We start from the raw sequence: 24,013 nt of genomic DNA, 5'->3' as shown, positions 1-24,013 counted from the left end.
ATGTTCTATCGATCTCATCCCTCCTGTCTCCTATCTCTTAGAGGATCCTGATGGCCAGATGAGTGCAGAGGAGGAGGAGGCGAGGCGCATTGCAGAGATGGGAAAGCCCATCTTGGGGGAGCACAGCCGGCTGGAGGTGGTCATTGAGGAGTCTTATGAGTTCAAGGTATATAGCCCCTCTTCTCCTCTGCTTCACTCGATTGGCCACATCAGCGCTCAGTAAATGCATCGAGCATCACATGGTAGGCGTGCTGATCTACAATTAGTTCCATATAATCTTATTCGTTGTTATCTACTAGGCAAACCTGAGACCACATACAGCCCCAGAGCCACACAGTTGGTTTAACACCAACCCACTGGGCACAGTTGAGGGTTGTTCCACTTCAAGAAATCCAATGCAAGTCAATCGTACCTACATTAGCATATCCAAATCATCTATAAGTAACATCATTGACTAACACAATCCATTTTTAGATACTTTAGGATGATTTGGGCATGAAGGATGAAAAGGCTAATATAGGTACCATTGACAACCCTCAACTGTGCCCATTGTCGGTCCTCAGAAGGGTTGGTGTTTAAGCTAATTGATGAATCAATATTTTCGTCAAGTGAACCAACGGTTGTGACGGACAACAGCGAGCTCATTTAAGTCCTATAGCAACATGCCTCGGGATTTAATCCAATCAGGCCGTGTGCCTCTTCTTGACTTGATTAAGATTCATTTGTTATACATAATAAGATTGCGCTTGTCACTCATGATTTGTAGCAGCACAAAACAAACACAACAGGTAATTGAACTCTCAAGTCATTTCAATGACTGGCACTTGGCTTTATGAAATCCTAGATCAATGTCACATCATTTAATAGCATTGTTAGCTCTATGGATGGGGGACGGAGTTTGCAAAAAAAAAGACCAGTGAGAAATGTTTACACAGGTGAAGTTTCCACAACAACAAGTAAAAACGACTACCGCTGAGCATCACATACTGTATGCCCAGGCAGCTCCTATACCCTGGCAGTCATAGAAAACGTTTACATCAGTGGAGGCTGGTGGGAGGAGCTATAGGAGGACGGGCTCATTGTAATGGCGGGAATGGAATCAATGGAACGCAATCAAACGTGTGGTTTCCATATGTTTGCTCCGTATGATACCGATCCATTGATTCCATTCCAGCCATTACAATGAGCCCGTCCTCCTATAGCTCCTCCCACCAGCCTCCACTGATGTAAACATACTCTAATAATACAATCTTAAACTGGATTATGGCAGTAGGCCGACAATGGCAATAGTCATGTGAGCCCTTTACTCTGCTGATCTTACATCGGCGTAGGGTTAAATCGAAGTAAACCTTCGCTGGTTAAAACATCTGCTTCTCTGAGCATTCTTTCACATGATTAGGACATGTAAGGTGAAGCAATGTCCCAGCGGTGCGTTTGATCTATGCACCGGTAGCCAAAGCTTCCCTCTTATGATCTATGCACCGGTAGCCAAAGCTTCCCTCTTATGATCTATGCACCGGTAGCCAAAGCTTCCCTCTTATGCGCGAGTGACGTGAGTTCGGATAAAACGGAAAGTGTGCATCTTAGAATTAGTTTTCAAACACAAACTTTATATGTCCGAACTCCGAATCAAATAGGCTTCGCAAAGTTCACCTGGCTTCTGTGGTGCAGCGTTTATTTTGATTGGCGATTTTCTGCATTTATTTTTCCCGTCGGAAGCCTGATTTCACGTAAACAGGATTATTCAGAAAATCGTTCTTCTTGCAGAGCATGTAAATGTTTTGAACAAATCTTATCTAACTATCCACAATAATCGTATTATTGCGTCCATGAAACCATACCCGTTATTGAAAAGGACAGCATGTCCCAGTTTTCTAGAAGGCTGATGGCCATCGCCTGTAATCCCCAGTCTTACAGAGGTTTACCCACATTGGTGAGACCTTTCTATCCAATGAAACCTCCTATCCAGTCGGGTTTGGCTCGGGTGCTTCATAGGATCTTTTTATTGGTTAGATTGAGGAGGAGGAAGTTACAGTTTGGTGCAGTTAGTACTTGAGTTCTGGATATGATGCTTTTCTTCAGTGCCTGGGTGGATCCCAGGACTCAGCATGTGGTTTGCTGTGATTGCTTGGGAGGAGTGTCCTTATAAACACAGCATGTGTTTATAAGGACCACAGCGCGCGCGTGTGTGTGTGTGTGTGTGTGTGTGTGTGTGTGTGTGTGTGTGTGTGTGTGTGTGTGTGGTGAAAACAAATACTGCTATTGTGAATTCATATTACCCCAGAAATGGACCCCAGAAAGAGTAGCTGCTGCTATCACAACAGCTAATGGGGATCTTAATAAAATATCAACTATTACTGCACTTCTCATGGTAACGATGCCACTTCCTCAAACTCTTCTAGGCATTCTCCATTAGTGTTCCGGTCACGCACATGAGTTCGCCTTCTTCTCTATAACAGGATGTTGACGATGCGCTTTTTGTTTGTGATTGGCAGAGCACCGTTGACAAGCTCATTAAGAAGACCAACTTGGCCCTTGTGATTGGCACTCACTCCTGGAGGGAGCAGTTCGTGGAAGCTGTGACTGTCAGCGCAGGTCAGCTTTTGGTATTTGTGCATGTGTGTGATTTCTATTGAGTGAGAGAAAGATGAATAACGTGAGTCTCACTGTTGACATTGTATTATATACACACACACACACACACACACACACTGACTAAAGCAGGCCTGGGCAATTATTTTCCATGGAGGGCCACATTAGAATATATTTTTGCCATCGCGGGCCAGAATCATATTACAGGATTATATGTCGTTTTGACAGATATATCTACTGTAAATCACGTCCTGATATGCTACTCATTTAACTTTTTTAACATGCACAGAGGTAAACCACATCCATGTTCTCCTTTTGGTATCTTCATTATTAAAACTTCCAATGAACGACATGGAGGGATAAGTACACTGTGCATTCAGCACCACGGACAGAACTCTTGTTAACGGCACAACAACACAAGAAAGAGAGCTCAACACTACATTTAAACTACTCAATCAGTGTGAGGAGTGAAGTCTCTGATGGGCATTGACTAGAGCAGTGAAGTCAGGTATAGTTTCTGACGTCTCTATGCGCAGGATTGCTGAGAGGTCAGAGTCCGTAAGAGATGATCGGTGCCTTGTTATATTTCATCACTGAAAACGTCTGTTCACATACATAGGTTGACCCAAACACTACAAACATCTTCTGAGCATGACTCCTAATCTTTGGAAAGTTTTGTTCATCGAGAGATGCATAGAACCTCATCAGTGACATTGTTTTGAATAGTTCTCCAATCACTGCATCAGATCGATAAGCTCAAGTTGCAGGTCAGTGGGAGCGTTATCCACATTGAGAGGAAACCAACCAAGGAAAGGAGAGGAAACCAACAAAACGAGGAGAAATCTCACTGTTCAAAGCACGCAGCAGCGATGTATACTTCTCCCGCTGGTCATCTGACAGGGAACAGACTAGTAGCGTTGGATGTTGGGTGAGATTGTTGGCTTCTACTTGGTGGGTCAGGAGGATTCATTTTCCCTTGAAGGCTTCGACAAGGCTGTACATCTGATGTGCAAAAAGGCCCTTCCCTTGCCAGGATGTCCATGGTGAAGGAAAAATCAGCCAGCCATTCTTTATCTTTTAGTTGAGGGAATCCACATACTTTCCTTTCATTTGCAAAAACTCAGCAATCTCTGACTTCACCTTCCCCAAAGGTTTGTGTGGTAGAGGAGATCTGCATAACCCGACTCTGTCTCTTCCAACAGTGAGACAAACTGCCTGTGGTTTAAAGATTTTGCTTTTATGAAGTTTACCACTGTAGGGACTGTATCCACAACATGGCTCATTTTCAGAACACATTTACAGAGCACCTCCTGATGAATAATGCAATGCAGGAAAATAATTTTCTGATCTGGGTTCAGCTCAGCTACTTGATCTTGTATCCTTTTCAAAAGGCCAACGCTTTTTCCTGTCAAGTTTGGGCACCATCAGGGGTCACACTGGATAACCTTTCAAACCTGAGTCTCAGCTTTGCCACACACTTATTAACCTCCAATACATCCTTCCCTGTGGTTGTGCTCTTCATTGACTGAAGCTCCTCTGTCATTTCAAAGACTGGGGTTATGCCTCGTAAGAATATCAACAGCGCCGTGTCACGTACATCACTGCTCTCATCCAGGGCCAAGGAGAAATCGGTGAAATGCTTTACCTTGTCTTTCAACTGTTGTTCCACATTCTCTGCGATGTCCTCAACACGTCGTGTCACTGTTCGTCTTGACAGGGAAACATTTTCAAACAGCTCTTTCTTGTCGGGGCAAAGTATTTCTGCAGAGTCAATTAAACATTCTTTAAGGAATTTGGCCTCAGCGAATGGCTTGCTATGTATAGGAATTTTGTGGGACAGTACATAGCTAGTTCACGCAATTCTGTCGTTTGCTGATTGAAGTTTGGTGAAAGTCCTTGCTGCTTCTGCAACTGAGAAAGCAACTCTTTCGATGCACTTGCCCTCTGCTCAGAAGACATTACTATATTTCTCTACATGCTTCAAATGGAAGTGTCGGGACAAGTTGTCGTCCTTCAAGACAGCGATGTTCTCTTTGCTCACTAAGCACACAGCTTCCCCTGATACCTCAATGAAGAAATATTTGCTGGAACATCCTGCATTCATTGTCTACTTTCCTTTTCTTTGAAATCTTTGAAAAACACATTTTTGCTCAATTTCTAGCTAGCTACTATTTGTAACTGTGACGAAGTGTGTGTCAGCCTGTCAGTCACTGTCTGTCCTTGTGCAGTTGTTATTTATTTGTGCCTTCCCGAGTGGCGCAGCGGTCTAAGACACTGCATCTCAGTGCCAGATGCGTCACTGCGGTACCTGGTTTGAATCCGGGCTGTATCACATCCGGCCGTGATTGAGAGTCCCATAGGGCGGCGCACAATTGGCCCGTCTGGGTTTGCTCCGGGGAGGCCGTCATTGGTAAATAAGAATTTGTTCTTAACTGACTTGCCTTGTTAAATAAATAAAGGTTACATTTGTTTTTTTATCCCACAAGCGATGGGGGTTAAATCATTACACAAAGATGAGTATTCATTTGGCTTTTAATTTGAATAACAAATACGTTTTTCAAAACTTTACTATCTAGCAAATTCTTGATGTGATCTGAGTATGATTCCACAGGCCGTATTGAATCAGGTCATGGGTCGCATACGACCCCCAGGACGGCCATTGCTCAAGCCTGGATTGGAGCCATAATGAAGGACTTCACAGCTGCTTTATGAATGTCATTTCTTGCTCATGCTTTGAATAGTGATCTGAGTGCTTTTTGTCCAGAGCCATAATTACATCAAATATTTGGAGTCCTTTGTTGTTCTTCCAAAGAGCTGCCCAAGCATTTCATTCAGGGAGTGAGTGTTAGCTTGCTCGTTAAGTTTGATATGTCAAGGGGAAACAAGTGAGGACACAGCCTTATTTTCGGGATCCTCATTATAACAGGAAACAACTTGTTTTGAAAGGTGATAATTGCAAACCCGCAGACTTCATATAAAAAGGTTTCTGTGATATTTATCTTGGTAATATCTATTATAAAGTGTAATATTGACTTAAGAAAGCAAAGCTGTCTTCCACAGTGTTGAGTTAATGGGAGAGATGTCTGACTGTCTATGTCCGGTGTAAAAGCTCCCCCTGGTGGACTGTTATATTCATTACAGATAAACATGAATATAACAATACACCAAGTAAAACACAGGGGTGTGTGTGTGTGTGTGTGTGTGTGTGCCAGTGAAGGCTCCTCAGAGGAGGTAGAGGAGGACCATCCTTAGTGAGGTTATCCTTTTTAGGTAAAACTCTACTAAATAATTGATTAAAAAAACACTGTTTTGCAGTGAAGGTCTACAGTAACCTCAACAGCACTCTTTGGAGTAGCACCATGGTGTAGCCGGAAGACATCTAGTTCCCGTCCTACTCAGGGTACATTGACTTCGATACATAACCTAGGAGGTTCATGGTTCTCACACCCTTCCATAGACATACGCAGTAATTATGACAACTTCCAGAGGACGTCCTCCAACCTATCAGTGTGAACTGACATGTTGTCCACCCAATCAAGGAATCATAATGAATATAGTACTGAAAGCATGAGCTACAGCTAGCTAGCACTGCATAAAATGTGGTGTGTAGTTGACTCAAAGAGAGAGAAAGACAATCGTTGAACAGTTTTGAACAAATTAATTTCTTCCAAAATGAAGGACATGCGAGTGAGTGTCATTTTTTTTCAGTTTCACTTATTTAGATACCGAATGCAGAAAGCTAGTTTAGCCTACTCAAACAAAGAGGGGTGCTATGTTAGGTAGCTGGCTATGGGTATCCAACACTGGAACTCTTCCAAATCAAGGGAAGCTTTTGGTTTTATTAATTCATTGCCACCGGGGCCCGCAGGTGTAACTGCTAAACTGATTGCTGACTGTAACCCTGTACTGCATGATTGTAAAGGATTTACTAACTCGTTAGTTCTAGTAGCTAAGTTGACTATGACGTTAGCTAATTTGATGACAACGGCTGTGTGTAGCGGTTAGGGGTTATGATATGAAGGTTTGGCTTGGAAAGGTTTTTTCGCCTGGTCACAAACAGCTGTTGTTTGCAACTGTTGGCCTAATGATTACACCCTAGATCAGCTAGAAGCAGGCAAGAGTGTGCAAGGCGGTATTGAATGTGTCACTGTCTGTCACTTTGATGAATCATTATTTTCTCTCAACCTGTGCACCTACGTTGTAAACTTTCATTCAAAGGCTAGGTTGTAGCAACCTGATGGGTATAGGCATATAGTAGCCTAAACGTATCGATCTTACATTGATCTGGGTGAATGGAATATGAATGACAGTCATCCAATATGTTGTAATAGAAATAAGGCCATGCTTATAAAAAAAAAAAGAAAGTATTGTCCTCCCTCGTCTTAAACGGCACCAACCACCACTGGTGTGAGCGCCTGCATAAGTCTCTTATGTTTTACTGTATCCACCTCCCAGGGGATGGTGATGACGATGACGAGGAGGGGCGTGAAGAGCGTCTGCCATCCTGCTACGACTACGTCATGCACTTTCTGACGGTGTTCTGGAAGGTTCTGTTCGCCTTCGTTCCGCCCACCGAGTACTGGAATGGCTGGGCCTGCTTCTTCGTGTCCATCTCGGTCATCGGTATCTTGACTGCCATCATCGGGGACCTGGCCTCCCACTTTGGCTGCACTGTGGGCCTCAGGGACACTGTCACTGCTGTGGTGTTTGTGGCTCTTGGCACCTCTATTCCTGGTGAGAGATTATGTATATACAGTTGAAGTGTGTGTGTGTGTGTGTGTGTGTGTGTGTGTGTGTGTGTGTGTGTGTGTGTGTGTGTGTGTGTGTGTGTGTGTGTGTGTGTGTGTGTGTGTGTGTATGTGAAATAGAGGCACTATGGGCTCAAGTACATCTGCCTCACCAGGCAGCCATATTGGTAGGATGTGTGTATAGACCTCCGAGCTCTAAGGTGTCCTATCTGGATGACTTATGACCAGGCCACAGATAGTAACAGAGATGTATAGTTGAAGTCGGAAGTTTACATACACTTAGGTTGGAGTCATTAAAACTCGTTTTTCAACCACTCCACAAATCTCTTGTTAATAAAGTATAGTTTTGGCAAGTCAGTTAGGACATCTACTGTGTGCAGTAATTTTTCCAACAATTGTTTACAGACAGATTATTTCACTTATAATTCACTGTATCACAATTCCAGTGGGTCAGAAGTTTACACTAAGTTGACTGTGCCTTTAAACAGCTTTGAAAATTCCAGAAAATGATGTCATGGCTTCAGAAGCTTCTGATAGGCTAATTGACACCATTTGAGTCGATTGGAGGTGTACCTGTGGATGTATTTCAAGACCTACCTTCAAACTCAGTGCCTCTCTGCTTGACATCATGGGAAAATCAAAAGAAATCAGCCAAGACCTCATTGTAGACCTTCACAAGTCTGGTTCATCCTTGTGATCAATTTCCAAATCGCCTGAAGGTACAACGTTCATCTGTACAAACAATAGTACGCAAATATAAACACCATGGGACAACGCAGCCGCCATACCGCTCAGGAAGGAGACGCGTTCTGTCTCCTAGAGATGAACGTACTTTGGTGCGAAAAGTGCAAATCAATCCCAGAACAACAGCAAAGGACCTTGTGAAGATGCTGGAGGAAACAGGTATAAAGTATCTATATCCACAGTAAAATGAGTCCTATATCGACATAACCTGAAAGGCCGCTCAGCAAGGAAGAAGCCACTGCTACAAAACCACCATAAAAAAGCCAGACTACGGTTTGCAACTGCACATGTGGACAAAGATCGTACTTTTTGGAGAAATGTCCTCCTTTCTGATGAAACAAAAATAAAAGTGTTTGGCCATAATGACCATTGTCATGTTTGGAGGAAAAAGGGGGAGCCTTGCAAGCCGAAGAACACCATCACAACCGGAAGCACGGGGTGGCAGCATCATGTTGTGGGGGGTGCTTTGCTGCAGGAGGGACTGGCGCACTAAACAAAATAGATGGCATCACGGGGGAGCAACATCTTAAGACATCAATCAGGAAGTTAAAGCTTGGTCGCAAATGGGTCTTCCACATGGACAATGACCCCAAGCATACTTCCAAAGTTGTGGCAAGATGGCTTAAGGACAACAAAGTCAAGGTATTGGAGTGGCCATCACAAAACCCTGACCTCAACCCTATAGAACATTTGTGGGCAGAACTGAAAAAGTGTGTGCGAGCAAGGAGGCCTACAAACCTGACTCCGTTTCACCAGCTCTGTCAGGAGGAATGAGCCTAAATTCACCCAACTTATTGTGGGACCAAATTTAAACCATTTTAAGGCAGTGCTACCAAATACTAATTGAGTGTATGTAAACTTTTGACCCACTGGGAATGTGATGACAGAAATAAATAATTCTCTCCACTATTATTCTGACATTTCACATTCTTAAAATAAAGTGGTGATCCTAACTGACCTAAGACAGGGACTTTTTAATAGGATTAAATGTCAGGAATTGTGAAAAACTGAGTTTAAATGTATTTGGCTAAGGTGTATGTGAACTTCAGACTCCAACTGTATCTCCTAATGTCATTTAAATACCACAACCATTCCTCATATAATGAGGGGTTCGGTACAAGGTAATAGGGTTAAGGTAAAAAAAAAATGTATACGATTACTCAGAGTGAAATAGCAGAAATCCCTGCTTTGCAGCTTGTCCAGTTAGTGAAATCCTTGTGTGTGTGTGGTGTGACTACAAGGTTTGACAACAGCATGGACCCGGGCTCCCTGGCCTACTCCCTCAGCCTCTTCACCAGCTGTGATGACAGGTACTTCACCTATCTCTCTCACTTCTCTCTCTCCTTCCCTACCTCCCCTCCTCCCTCCTCAGACACGTTTGCCAGCAAGGTGGCGGCCACGCAGGACCAGCACGCTGACGCGTCGGTGGGCAACGTGACTGGCAGCAACGCGGTCAACGTGTTCCTGGGCATCGGGGTGGCGTGGTCGGTGGCGGCCGTCTACTGGAAGGTGCAGGGCAAGGAGTTCCGCGTGGACCCTGGCTCCCTGGCCTTCTCCGTCACCCTCTTCACCAGCTTCGCCTTCATCTGCATGGGCGTGCTGCTGTTCCGCCGGCGGCCCTCTATCGGGGGGGAGCTGGGCGGGCCGCGGACAGCACGCATCATCACCAGCCTCCTCTTCCTGGGCCTCTGGTTCCTCTACGTCCTCTTCTCCAGCCTGGAGGCCTACTGCCACATAGAGGGCTTTTAGAGGACACATGAGAGCAGAGACAGGGCTACTAGTCAAAACACTGATATACATTATAGTTATTATAATACACACATCTACAACAGGACAGGGCCCAGGCCAAAGGTTGGGACCTGGTCATTATCACTGGATCGCTAATACCTAAGGGATCTGTAGACATACCCGATATACACATACACACACACACACTTACATACAGACACATACACACACGTATTGAAACATGAACTGTATATATAACTACATGCATGCACAAACAAATGCACACGTGGTCTCTCACCAAGACCAACACACACATACAGCACTGTAACAAGGGCACCACACAGGTTGCGTGTGGCCTGGATCCTGGATGACACCCAGTTAACATCAACCTCCTATTGCACACTCAAGTGTTATACACACTCACTGGACAAACGAGGAAGAGAAGGAGAGAAAAGAAAGTATTGGTCAAGGAAGTGACGAAGGAAGTAAGACTGGAGAGATTTCAAAGGAAGCATGTTCAGAATGTAAACCAGCATGTCGTAAAAGAGGGAGAGTGAAGGAGAGAAAGAGACAGACAGGTGTGTAGAAACTAAGTGTTGCAGTGGCATTCTATTCATTCCGGCTGACTGCGTAACATGGTTTTGGGTCCAGACTGCTTTAATTGAAGCAGGGTCGAGTGCCGTGTGTTTTGCAGGGTGGGCCGTAGCTCCGTCATTGTTGCAGGGAAGGCGAACTAGACTCGATCCACTCGACTCAATCCATGTCTGTGTGGCCTTAAAGCAGTACCCTTTCATTGGGGGTTCCTTTTCAAAGGCAGAATCCACACACGTAGAAGCTGTGGTGGAAAAAGTACTCAACTATCATACGTGAGTAAAAGTCAAGATACCTTAATAGAGAATGACTTGAGTAAAAGTCACCCAGTAAAATACTACTTGTTCTAAAAGTATCTGGTTTTAAATGTACTTAATGTACAGTGGTGCAAAATGTACTCAATTGTCAGACTTGAGTAAAAATTTAAAAAAGTGAAAGTAAATGCTATACATCAAATTCCGTATATTAAGCAAACCAGACCGCACAATTTTCTTTTTCTTTCTTTTTATTTTCGGACAGCCAGGGGCACACTCCGACATCGTTTAAAAAACGTAGTATTTGTGTTTAGTGAGTCCGCCAGATCAGAGCGAGTAGAGATGATAATGTGTTATATTGATAGGTGCGTGAATTGGACCATATTACTGTCCTGCTTTTGGGTGTCAGGGAAAATGTATGGGAGTAAAAAGTCCCCCAAAAATTAGGAATGTTGTGGAGTACAAGTAAAAGTTGTCAAAAAATAGTAATGTGCAGATACCCCAAAAACTAGTAGTACTTCAAAGTATTTTTACAAAGTTACTTTACACCACTGCGTAGTAGTGGAATGGGTCCATCTTCAGTCGCTATGACAGAGCACCATGAAAATGGTTGATTAATGAGTAGTATGTTTACATTTAGCAATGGGAGATAAAACAACAACAACAAAACTGAAAGTCCCAAGTTGCCGTTACTGTATGGTTTCCCATACAGGGGAGGTGGGATTTACGTATGACATTGAAACAAGCTCTCAATTCTGTGTTGGTGTAAATACAATAGGAGTGTATATGTATTTGTTAGAGGGGCTTCTCTACAGATATGGTGGGATGGGGTGGCCAATAATAGATATAATGCATGGGGTTCAGAAACTAGTCACCACTGTCTTACTTCACAGGAAAATGACTTTTGCAGGTAGCTTGTGTAAATTATGGCTCCGAGATGAGGTATCATCCTGTCTCATAACCACAATCCCCATCCATCGAACTATAACATAGAGTCGATCCAGAGGGATTAAATATAAATGTGCCTCCTCATCTGTGGACTTCTGAATGAAGGGAAGACCGAGTTTCTGGAGGCACGACTCTGAATAACGAAAGTCTCACACCCAGCTCTTGAGGCTCTTACTGTTGTGTCTCACTGGACTTCAGATCATAGATCTGCATTCCACTCCAGCAGACAGTAGAGTCCTCCATCACCATCATGTTTGAGACGTTGTACATTTTGAATGACCTTTCGCAAACACAATGAGAGTGAAATGATGATTTAGCAATGCAGGCACGTTGATGGTGTAAATATTATTTGATGTTACTGTCCAAGGGTGAGTTACTATCCACTGAAGCTCAGCACAAAGCGACACAATCTCCTAGAATGTCGAATGCTACGACAAGAGTGTATCGCTATCTGACATATACTTTTCAAAAACGATCCTTTACCTGAATACAGGTATAAAGTCAAACCTTTACATCTATATAGTGTATCCCTTTGGCTCCATGCTTGCTCAGTGGACAGTAACTATTCATCATTCTTTGGTGGATGAAAAGGTAAAAGCAGAGAGGGGTGGTGAGGTTGAGGGTAGCGTTTGTTTGGTCCAAAAGTTATCCTATGTGAGGATATTGGCCACCTGTGTAGGACTTCAGGACCGACAGAGTTCTGTACCGTGATGTTTATATTGTTGTTCATTCAATCGAAATCTGTCAATATTTGTGGGGGGAAAAAAACACGTTGTTCATTTGTGATACTTGTGATACTATAGTGGAGCACCTTTTTAGGTATGGAGGGCTTGTAAACCCTCTGCTGTGGAATACTGGGTAGAGATGCATGACATGACAGAATAATAGTGACAGCACAGCACCGGCATGGACAAAAAATATATAATGCATGGGTGGTGACAAGAGAATAGTGTTTGTCTTTTATGTGAGAAAGCAGAAGGTCCAGACTGCAGCCAGACCTGTGAAGAGCATACAGACTGCCTCTGCTCCTCACCTGTTTACAGTAAAGGCTGCCCTGAGATCAGCTCAACCCAACCCCAGCTAATTGGCCCCAAGTACAGCAACACTGGCCCACCATCAGTACTTAAGACCATGGCATATAAATTATCTTATTTTGGAGTGAGGCTTACAGTACATCAATTTGTCCAACAGTGTTGGTTCAAATGCTCCTATTCTTCTGTTTGTTTTTTTACCTTTTGAAATCCCAAACCTCCCCGTTTGCTTGACAGTGAAACTGGGATAGATTACATTTCAAACGGTGAGTTCTCATCAGCTACAGACTGTTATTCAGTAACTACTGATCGTCGCTACTGTAATTCTGCATCATACCCATTTAATGCCTTAAAGTCTAGTACTTACTATTTAGTCAAATTTGACTTGTCTTGTGTGTGCTTTGAGTGGGCATCAGAAACCTAATTGATTAGTCTGCAATATGTGGAACCAGTCAGCAATCTCTACTACTGAGTTAAGAAGAGTAGCAAGAGCTAATATGATTACATACAAACTGAAATAACATCTTCTTGAAAGATCAACTTAGCGATACTGTATTTACTCTGGATCTGACTCTACCATATAATATATTGTTACCCCTGCCCCAATCTCAATGAGATGAAAGTGCAATTAATAAGATAGTGGGAGATGGGGAGGGGTATTGAACTTTTACAAGACTGTCCATGGTCCTTACATGTGGTTCAATCACCTGACTTACTGAGTTGCTAAGAAAACATGTGGAATAACAGAAGAGAACAAGGCTGACACAAAATGGAGGTGGGTTTATCTCAGTATTGCCAGGTGTTCTGAAGTGAATATGGAGACAATAGGACACAGCAGTGAGGCTCTGAGTTAATATGCTGCACAATACTAGAGACGGATGTTATATCGTATGGGAGTTTTCCCCACTTATTTTACAGTTCAGGATACTTGGAACTCTAGTTGAACTGTAGAGTTGTCCATCAGTGCAACCAGTGAGAACGATTAACATTTAAATATTACAAATGCAAACAATGGATTAAAAAGGTAATGACATTTTGGAAGTTAAGTGAGTAAACAAATTGACCCAATCAAAACTATAGATTTATTGGTTCAAATAGTAAAGGCTCACTTGAGAATAGTCATGTATAAATATGCTTATTGTTGCTTGTATAACATATATAATATCAACAAAGATTTCAGTTACCTTGGCCCTCAGTGTTTCCCCAGTCTTTGTCAACTTTTGAAAATAAACGTCTCTTCAGATTATGTTGATAATGCTGGAAGCACCATAGACGTAGACCCAATGGTTTAGGAGGGTAATTAAAGAGACATTTAGATATTTCTCTAATTGTTCAATTTGAAGACAAATTTCCCCTTGAACTAGTCATTTGATGTAGCACAAACTACATGTACATTTCTGTTGCCCAGATTATTTAATTTATTTATATTTATTAATAATATTTTATTGTTCAACGGCTCCTTGAAGCAAACCCTTTGAACTGTTCCGATGCTTCAAAGAGAGTGGGAGCAATGTGCAATATAAAGCTGACTCTTCTTCGCTTTCATCTTAATGAGCAGTCAACTCGGCTCACTCGGTGGGAGTGAAACACTTATTTTCTCCAGTGTTTGTTGCGCCCTCGGCCAACCAACAGATTTATTTAATTCACTTGAGATTAGCATGTTTACATACAAATTTGTAATGGACATTCCAATGAACCTTGTCAGTTTGTTCAGGGTTGTTATACATAGGATGACATTTTACAGGGCCTTTACTGTGGTCATTGGGTTGGTTATGACGTACTTTTTCCTGAATTGAACTGTCTACAATGTTCAGACAATGTTCAGTGTTTCAATGACTTCTATTTAACTATCTGGCCTTTGCCATTGCTGTAGATCAGATATCACTCCCAGATGTTTTATGTGTTGTAAATGCCATCCTATGTGCAAATGCATGAACATTGTGTGTTAGCATGGTCTGTTAAGGACATCTAGGTTTACATTTGGATCGGGTTATCCCAAAACAGTTTTTGGCCTGTGTGGCTGCTTGCGTGGTCTGCTCGCGCTTGCAACAAACTGAGCAATGTCGACTTGGTCGAGCAGCAGGTGAATTGTCATTTTTTGATTACGTGTTAACAGTCTACTTACTTAATTCACCACCTATAAAAGCTGTGAAAAGAAAGCCTGACTTTTCCCGTCTATGTCTGAATGTCTCTGATCATTTGGTTGTCAGTTTGTTGGAGTTTGATATTTCTGTGTCTGTGTCCGTGCCCCTCAACTTTCTGTATTGGGGTGAACCACCCCAGGTCTTGCTCTTCAATGTGTACTTGGTGCAGTTTTATCTGTGAACCTTTCTCTCTGCCTGACATTTGTATGGAATAGTGACTGACTTAAAGAAGATATGTGATATTTACATTTATTCAATACTGTAATAAATGATTTGAAAATTATATTACATTTTTTAAATGAAAGGATAAAACAAAGGAAAAGAAATGAAACTTGTTTTGGAGAACCTATGGCATGAGGTGTAATGTGTTCTGAAAAAACAACTATGTAATCAACTCAAGTTAACCTTATTGAATATAGTTTATTTATTTTCAACGCTTACTGTGTCTGTGTAATCATTTTATGCATGTTGAAAACAAGTCACCGACGACATTGATAACAACTTACATTTCAAGTCATTGAGTACGCTGCACGTTCAAGACTCTCATTATATACTGAACAAAAATATAAATGCAACATGCAACAATTTCAAAGATTTTACTGAGCTTCAGTTCAGTTCATATAAGGAAATCAGTCAATTGAAATCCATTCATTAAGCCCTAATCTATAGATTTCACATGACTGGGAATACAGATATGCATCTGGTCACAGATACCTTAAAAGAAAATGTAGGGGTATGGATCAGAAAACCTGTCCGTATCTGGTTTGACCACCATTCACCTCATGCAGCAGGACACATCTCCTTTGCATAGAGTTCATCAGGCTGTTGATTGTGGCTTGTGGAATGTTGTCCCACTCCTCTTCAATCGCTGTGCTGGGTATTGGCGGGAACTGGAACACGCCGTCATACACATTGATCCAGTATCTCTGTGCATTCAAATTGCCAACGATAAAATGCAATTGTGTTTGTTGTCTGACGTTTATGCCTGCCCATACCATAATCTGTTGACAATGTTGACATCAGCAAACCACTCGCCCACACAATGCCATACATGCTGTCTGCCATCTGCCCGGTAAAGTTGAAATCGGGGTTAGTCCCATGAACACTTCTCCAGCGTGTCAGTGGCCATCGAAGGCGAGCGTTTACACACTGAAGTTGGCTACGACGCCAAACTGCAGTCAGGTTAAAACCCTGGTGAGAATGAAGAGCACACTGATGAGCTTTCCTGAGATGGTGTCTGACGGAAGAATTTCTGTTGTTCAAACCCACAGTTTCATCAGCTGTCCAGGTGGCTCGTCTCAGACCTGATAATCTCTCTTATTTCTCTCTAATTTTGTGCGCACATTTTTTTACATCCCTGTTAGTGAGCATTTATCCTTTGCCAAGATAATCCATCCACCTGATAGGTGTGGCATATCAAGAAGCTGACGAAACAGCATGATCATTACACAGGTGCACCTTGTGCTGGGGACAGTAAAAGGCTACTGTAAAATGTGAAGAAGCCAGATGTGTAGGTCCTGGGCTAGAGTGGTTACACATGGTCTGCAGTTGTGAGACCAGTTGGACATACTGCCAAATTCTCTAAAATGATGTTGGAGGTGGCTTATGGTAGAAAAATGAAAATCTCATTCAGCTCTGCATTCCTGCAGTCAGCATGCCAATTGCACACTCCCTCAAAACTTGAGACATCTGTGGCATTGTGTTGTGTGAAAAAACTGCACATTTTAGAGTGGCCCTTTACTGTCCCCAGCACAAGGTGCACCTGTGTAATGACCATGCTGTTTAATCAGCTTCTTGATATGCCACACCTGTCAGGTGGATGGATTATCTTGGCAGGGGAGAAATGCTCACTAACGGGGATGTAACAAATGTGAGCACAAAATTAGAGAGAAATAAGATTTTGTGTGCATGGAATATTGTAAAGTGTTTACTGAATGGAATATTTCTGGGATCTTTTATTACACCTCATGAAACACTTTACATGTTGCGTTTATATTTTTCCAGTATATCTAAAAAATTAATACATATCTGGAACATTTTAGGTATAAACTCAAGACGTCTCTCAAACCTGTATGTCAGAAAAACAACACATGACCTCACTGTTGTGGGCCACATTACTGCGCAAGTGCAGTATTGCACGGGTAGTCTGACAGAACAGTGAATGTTTGTTGGCTTGTGAAGAATTTGAAATCCTGTAAAATAAGTAATCAAAATAAGAAATAATTTAAGACATTTCGCCCATGTCTTATTTCTGTAAATTGAGCAGAGTCTGATAAATCAATCGCGGAGCTGTGGGGATAAAGGTAAACGTGCGGACGCCATTGTTACTTGAAATCGAATCTAGTGTAGCTAGCTAGTTTTATAAGGAAGATGTAACGTTATTTTACTAGCTGTATCGTCTATGGTTAATTTGAGTGTCACTGGCGATAAAGCAACACTATAATAAGGAAGAAACATTGTCAGAGATAGTTAATACCCCGTTATTCACTAAAATTGCGAGCTTGGGTGTATCCATTACGCCGTTCCCGTTGCAAAACGTTTCTTAAATGAAAGCAAATTGAACGAAACGGTGATGGACCTACCTGAATATGTCCAATAGAAACTCTTATTTTGCTCTGCTAGCTTCCGTTTTGTTCTTAAACGGTATCCGTAATGAATACACCCGTGGCTAGTTGTTTTTTTGTCTGCTACCTTTATGTTAACGTTACGCCCCGGTAGCTTGTATTTATAGCTAATGTTAGCTAGCTATGCTATTTATATTAGTAGCTAGTTAGCTTCATACTCTCAAGCACAGCTCAATTTTAACTAACTTTAGCTAATTAACTGGTTAATTTAGGATTTTGACAGTTTCTCCCTATTTCCTCAGGTGGGAAGATGTCATATCACTCGTCTTCTCACAGCTCTTCGCCTAACACCGATTGCAAGGTCTATGTTGGGGACTTCGTCAACGGTGCTGCTAAGGCTGAGCTAGAGCGGGCGTTCAGTTACTATGGCCCTTTACGCAGCGTTTGGGTGGCCAGGCCCGCATGTTTCGCCTTTGTGGAGTATGAGGATGCCCGTGACGCAGAGGACGCAGTTAAAGGCATGGATGGAAAGTAAGTAACTTTTATATTGACCTACACATCTAACAGCCCATAATGTTTTCACATCAGTTTATACATATTTTGGTTGAAGTGGTGTGTGTTCAGTTTCGGGATATTAATTGTTGTAATTCAGGCCATAATCTTGCAGATGTTGCCCAGTATTACATGTTTTCTTTCATATCATATTATCACTATATTCTGCCCTCTCTCCCTACCCCAGGGTGCTGTGCGGCTCTCGGGTCCATGTGGAGCTGTCCACTGGCATGTCACGGAAGACCAAACATGACCTCCCCAGCCGTCACCACTTTGACTCTCAAGACTGCTGCTACCATTGTGGGGACAGGGGCCACTATGCCTACAACTGCTACCGTTTCAGCAGGAGGGGTGGAGGTCGTCGGAGCAGGTATTCTTCTTGCCCAATATCTGCTGGCTGCCTCTGATATACAGCCAGTAGCAGTCATAATTCTGCAAAGTTTTCCCTTTATACAACATTGTTCTTACTACATCACAGTATTAATAAGCTTGAGAAAAATGTCACTATGAAACAATTATGCACAGACAATATGCTGACCTGGTTGTATTCGTCTCAACTGCTGAGGGGCAATGCTGTCCTCTTTATACACTGCTCAAAAAAATAAAGGGAACACTAAAATAACACATCCTAGATCTGAATGAATGAACATAGTTGAATGTGCTGACAAAAAAAAATCACACAAATGATCAATGGAAATCAAATTCATCAACCCATGGAGGTCTAGATTTGGAGTAACACTCAAGATTAAAGTGGAAAACCACACTACAGGCTGATCCAACTTTGATGTAATGTCCTTAAAACAAGTCAAAATGAGGCTCAGTAGTGTGTGTGTGTGTGGCCTCCACGTGCCTGTATGACCTCCCTACAATGCCTGGGCATGCTCCTGATGAGGTGGCGGATGGTCTCCTGAGGGATCTCCTCCCAGACCTGGACTAAAGCATCCGCCAACTCCTGGACAGTCTGTAGTGCAATGTGGCATTGGTGGATGGAGTGAGACATGATGTCCCAGATGTGCTCAATTGGATTCAGGTATGGGAAACGGACGGGCCAGTCCATAGCATCAATGCCTTCCTCTTGCAGGAACTGCTGACACACTCCAGCCACATGAGGTCTAGCATTGTCTTGCATTAGGAGGAACCCAGGGCCAACCGCACCAGCATATGGTCTCACAAGGGGTCTGAGGATCTCATCTCGGTACCTAATGGCAGTCAGGCTACCTCTGGCGAGCACATGGAGGGCTGTGCAGCCCCCCCAAAGAAATGCCACCCCACACCATGACTGACCCACCGCCAAACCGGTCATGCTGGAGGATGTTGCAGGCAGCAGAACGTTCTCCACGGCGTCTCCAGACTCTGTCACGTCTGTCACATGTGCTCAGTGTGAAACTGCTTTCATCTGTGAAGAGCACAGGGCGCCAGTGGCGAATTTGCCAATCTTGGTGTTCTCTGGCAAATGCCAAACGTCCTGCACAGTGTTGGGCTGTAAGCACAACCACCACCTGTGGACGTCGGGCCCTCATACCACCCTCGTGGAGTCTGTTTCTGACTGTTTGAGCAGACACATGCACATTTGTGGCCTGCTGGATGTAATTTTGCAGGGCTCTGGCAGTGCTCCTCCTGATCCTCCTTGCACAAAGGCGGAGGTAGCGGTCCTGGTGCTGGGTTGTTGCCCTCCTGCGGCCTCCTCCACATCTCCTGATGTACTGGCTTGTCTCCTGGTAGCGCCTCCATGCTCTGGACACTACGCTGACAGACACAGCAAACCTAATCGCCACAGCTCTCATTGATGTGCCATCCTGGATGAGCTGCACTACCTGAGCCACTTGTGTGGGTTGTAGACTCCGTCTCATGCTACTACTAGAGTGAAAGCACCGCCAGCATTCAAAAGTGACCAAAACATCAGCCAGGAAGGATAGGAACTGAGAAGTGGTCTGTGGTCACCACCTGCAGAACCACTCCTTTATTGGGGGTGTCTTGCTAATTGCCTATAATTTCCACCTGTTGTCTATTCCATTTGCACAACAGCATGTGAAGTTTATTGTCAATCAGTGTTGCTTCCTAAGTGGACAGTTTGATTTCACAGAAGTGTGATTGACTTGGAGTTTATTTTTTTGAGCAGTGTATTTCAATACTGTGGTAATATATCAGAGCAGGGGTCCTTAAACTTTTTCAGCTCGAGACCCAAATGACAAATTGACTGTCCTCCTGTGAGCCAAATTGTCCTCCGATCCAAATTAAGTAGAAATAGTGTGTGATTATAGATGTCTTCTCAACTGGCGATCCACCTTTCACAGAAAAACCCTGTATTAGAGACATCACAGCCTGTTTCTTGTATTCCAGATCACGGTCTCGTTCCGGATCCAGGTCACGTGGCAGCCGTTATCGATCCCGTTCCCGCAGCAATGACCGGTAAGTAAACAGAGTTTTTGCTACTGTCATTCAAACCTCTCCCTGTGCTGATACTGATCTCTCTCCTACGACACAGCAGCAGGCACCGCTCCCCAACTTATCCCAAACATAGGAAGAGGTAATTGTCTACGGTTAATTTTGCATGCTGATGACATTGCATTTTTCTTATTGTCATAGGAATTATAGTCTACATTTCTATTCTGAGCAAACCTGTTGTTCCTGCAAATGTATTCATATGATTGTTTTCATTTAATTTATCTATTAGCTTCAAAACAGGTAATTTTCTTGAAACACTTAAAACACTTCCCACTTCCATATTAGGTCCGGCTCCCCTGTGTGGTCCAAGTCCAGGACATCTGTTAGGAGGTAATCCACTTGTATATTACAGTTGCACAATAATTTTCTCTTGAAAGCTGTCCTGTCTATGGATCCCATCTGAAGTTGGGGTGCCTGCGTTTTTGCTCCCATGTTTTTTTTTTTTTTTGCAGTCGTTCTCGGTCAGGGTCCCGGGCCAGAGGGCGCTCGGCGTCCCGCTCTCTCTCCAGATCCCGCTCTCTCTCCAGATCGCGCTCTCCCAGCCATAAGAGGAATAGGTTAGCTCTCTGCCTCGTCAACCCATACCTTCACAGCTGCTCCTGTACTGTGTAAATGCCATGACTTAAAATGATCGTCTTTGCTTTGTATCCCATATTGTACAATACTGCTAATTATACTTCATTTGGATGATTTGGAATATTGTTTTGCAAATGTGCTGGAAGCCTCTCCCCTCCCTCTTTTAATCACATTTTTCAGAGATGACACTCCACATTCACTCAGCTTAAGTTTAGGTATATTGCTATCTGTTAGACAGGGCTAGGTGTGATCAGGTAAGTCGTGGGTAGCTGCCCCCTCAGACCAGCCTCCACCCGAAGTCTGCGGAGTCGACCTTCCAGAACGCACAGAGCGACAACTCATCAGAGAGATGGCTGCTGCTGGAGATGGGGAGGGGAAAGAAATAGTTAGGGACTCTAACACACCCCAAGCTAGAGTGAGGAACACCCCCAAACCCCCCTCCCCCTTTATCTTTTCCAAATACCTGATTTTAATGTTCTTTTCTCTTGGAGGTCCCTCTCCTAGAATGACCAGGCCAGACCTTGATTAGCTTCAGTGAGTTGCACACAGAGCTGATGAGCCTATACTCTGAGAAACAGAGGCTGTTTGGGTGACGGCTGGGGGAGCGGGGCTCTTCTCTTTTCTCTTCTCCCTCAGATCCAGCCTCAATTTGATTAGCTTCAGAGGGCGATAGAACCTCAAAAACCCAAAATAGAAATCTGTCGTGATCAGACTCCAGTGACCAATCACATCAGGCCTTTTTTTAAAGAGTGTGGGGAGTCGACTGACTGCAGAAGCACTGACCAGGGTCATCCTTGCTGTGTTAACGTCCTTCCTGAGGGTGAAAAGGGCTACCCAGAAATCAGCTTGCACCGCGCTGGTTAAAGAGGTCGCCTGATGAACGTTCTGACGAGACACACCATCCTACTCGCGTACGCAGTTGTTCCACCCACCACACTCACTCCCAGAACCCACGCACCACAGACTTGAACGCTGAGCCAAGTCCAGTCGACAAGTTAAGGCCCCTTCCCTACCGAGCCCGGCCTCTTGCTTAGCTTCTGGGAGGGTGAGAAAGGAGAGCTGACGAGATCAGACTTCAAGACCCTCCGAGTGTGTCTTCGAGTTCTAGAATCCGTCGCTACTCTGTACATGTTGTTTCTGCCACTCTCCAAAGGTAATGAAAACCCAAGAGTCAATGTCATTCATGATCAGAACGCATACGTATAGTCTGATACTCCCTAACATACTGTACACTAACATTCAACTATACAGAGCATGCACTGTCCAAATCCACAGGTGTGTGTGTCTGTCTATGGGTGGGTATTTGAGTGTTAAATATTATCTTTGGAGACATATTATCCTGGGTGTAGTGATAAGTGTAGGATTTTTTTTAGGGGGAATGTAGATACCTTGATGGTGCTTGTCCTGATACTGTATATTAGGTCAACCTATTTGAATGTTTGCACTGTTCCCTGCAAACTGTCTGCACATAGGTGATAGTTTACCATATCGAGGTAGGATTCTAAAGACGTGTGCTTGCAAAAGGCAAGTTTATTTTATTTGGTCAGTGTTTGTTTTGGGTGGAATTCTTAGTTCAGATCCTACCATGGTCTTTTGTTTCATTGTGTGAAAATGCAAGGGATGGTTTTATCACCTCAAACCCCCTTTAAAACATCCCAGTCTCAACACCCAGCTCCTTCATTTCCTTGACCTCTGGTACTTTCACTTGTTGATTTAATTATGCAAAATTAGGGTACCCCTCCCTACATGTTATAATTAGTGGATGTTGGCGGTATCCAGTGTAGCTGTAACGTGTCCTGACCAAGGCAAACTGGTTGTAAGTGGGACACAGTGCATTATGGGCAGTAGTGGAAAAAGTACCCAATTGTCATACTTGAGTAAAAGTAAAGAGACCTTCATAGAAAATGACTCTGGTTAGCCAGGGGCAAGCTCCAACGCTGACATAATTTACAAACAAAGCATGTGTTTAGTGAGTCTGCCAGATCAGAGGCAGAAGGGATGACCAGGGTTGTTCTCTTGATAAGTGTGTGAATTAGAACATTCTTCTGTCCTCCTAAGCATTCAAAATGTAATGAGTACTCTGGTGTCAGGTAAAATGTAGTAAAAACGTACATAATTTTATTTGGGAATGGAGTGAAGTGAAAGTTGTCAAAAATATAAATATTGAAGTACAGATACGACTTAAGTACTTTACACCACTGATTATGGGCCAGCAGGGTTGGAGCTGTGATTGGTTCTGAGATGTGTGCTGGGCTAGTTGAGTGAACAAGATGGGTGCTGGCCGGGCTGCCTGTTGATTGGACATGCTCTGTCTGCCCTGTTCTTACACCATTCTCTGTCTGTTTCAGTTGTTCCAGATCTCCAAGCCAGAAAAAGAGCCCCACCCTAGGGGAAGATTGATTTGAAGACAACTCATCCCCATCCCCCTCCAACCAACTGGCTTTAGCCTTGCAGCTATTTGTTTTGTCTTTGTTCCCTGCATTGATTAGAATCTACCCCTACCTTTCTGATGCTGTATAATTACACTCTACAGGATTAGTTTCATATCTAACCATGCATCCCCTACGTGATGTCACATTCCTAAAATGGCTCTTGTGTGTCAAAACAGTTCAAATAGCTAATTTCAGAAGTGGGATTTGTGAACCAGAACTTTGTATTTGTTATTATTTCTTATCTACTATATTCAGTGTGGCATTGCGTTAAAGAGCTGTAAGATACTTTAAATGTTGCTTTCCCTTTTTTATGCCACTGGCAGATTTTGGAATAAATCGACACATTAATTCAGTATTATTCTTTTGAACACTGGGAACATCTACAGAATGTGTCTTACATGGAGATGTTTAATAGTGAAAAAGGAAATGACATGGTATGTTTGCCATGAGAAATGGTTTGCAGTCAATAAGTTTTCATTTTCAAACTTATACCCCAGCTAATGCGTCGTACATAAAAACAGCCCTTAGCTGTGGTATATTTGTAATCTTGGCTCTTTCCAACCTTGCTGATTAAAGTCCATTCTCAAAAAAGCTGTAAACCACCTAGATTACTCGCTTGAATTGAAAATGTATTTATTGTAGAAATAAAGATTATCTTAACTTT

The 24,013-nt window shown here is 43.1% G+C and overlaps 2 protein-coding genes across 7 annotated transcripts in view; both read left to right on the top strand.

The window, feature by feature from the left end:
* Positions 1-15,218, top strand: part of slc8a2b (solute carrier family 8 member 2b) — a 95,132-nt gene extending 79,914 nt beyond the window's left edge. For both annotated transcript variants that reach the window (XM_064974512.1, XM_064974514.1), the window contains exons 10-13: positions 42-166; positions 2,496-2,595; positions 7,048-7,326; positions 9,457-15,218. In XM_064974512.1, coding sequence (XP_064830584.1) covers positions 42-166; positions 2,496-2,595; positions 7,048-7,326; positions 9,457-9,833 — 881 coding nt within the window. In that variant the 3' untranslated portion in view covers positions 9,834-15,218. The remainder of the gene's footprint in view (positions 1-41; positions 167-2,495; positions 2,596-7,047; positions 7,327-9,456) is intronic.
* A 1,665-nt stretch (positions 15,219-16,883) lies between these two features.
* On the top strand, positions 16,884-23,697 carry LOC135546245 (serine/arginine-rich splicing factor 7-like). Of its 5 annotated transcripts, none has more exons than XR_010456555.1 (8): positions 16,884-17,083; positions 17,647-17,875; positions 18,084-18,266; positions 20,237-20,305; positions 20,385-20,423; positions 20,627-20,671; positions 20,794-22,070; positions 23,266-23,697. XR_010456555.1 is itself a non-coding variant. In XM_064974510.1 (8 exons), exons 2-8 carry the CDS (start codon positions 17,655-17,657, stop codon positions 23,315-23,317), a joined length of 717 nt encoding a protein of 238 aa, XP_064830582.1. In that variant the 5' UTR covers positions 16,884-17,083; positions 17,647-17,654; the 3' UTR covers positions 23,318-23,697. The 5 variants fall into 5 exon arrangements, 2 of the variants coding, with proteins under 2 accessions (XP_064830582.1, XP_064830583.1); XR_010456554.1 differs by having other exon boundaries at positions 20,382-20,423; XM_064974510.1 differs by having other exon boundaries at positions 20,382-20,423; positions 20,794-20,898.
* Positions 23,698-24,013: the final 316 nt, after the last annotated feature.

This window comes from Oncorhynchus masou, chromosome 9, assembly GCF_036934945.1.
Source record: "Oncorhynchus masou masou isolate Uvic2021 chromosome 9, UVic_Omas_1.1, whole genome shotgun sequence".
Classification (NCBI taxonomy): Eukaryota; Metazoa; Chordata; class Actinopteri; order Salmoniformes; family Salmonidae; genus Oncorhynchus; species Oncorhynchus masou.
The sequence above is the reverse complement of the archived record's forward strand: the minus strand, read 5'-3'. Positions and strand labels throughout refer to the sequence as shown.

Bases quoted from the DNA above. Each gene is read 5' to 3' on its own strand.
- LOC135546245 (XM_064974510.1), top strand. From the start codon at position 17,655: ATGTCATATCACTCGTCTTCTCACAGCTCTTCGCCTAACACCGATTGC. The intron at 17,876-18,083 runs GTAAGTAACTTT...TCCCTACCCCAG, and splicing joins GTTAAAGGCATGGATGGAAA to GGTGCTGTGCGGCTCTCGGG. The intron at 18,267-20,236 runs GTATTCTTCTTG...CTTGTATTCCAG, and splicing joins GGTGGAGGTCGTCGGAGCAG to ATCACGGTCTCGTTCCGGAT.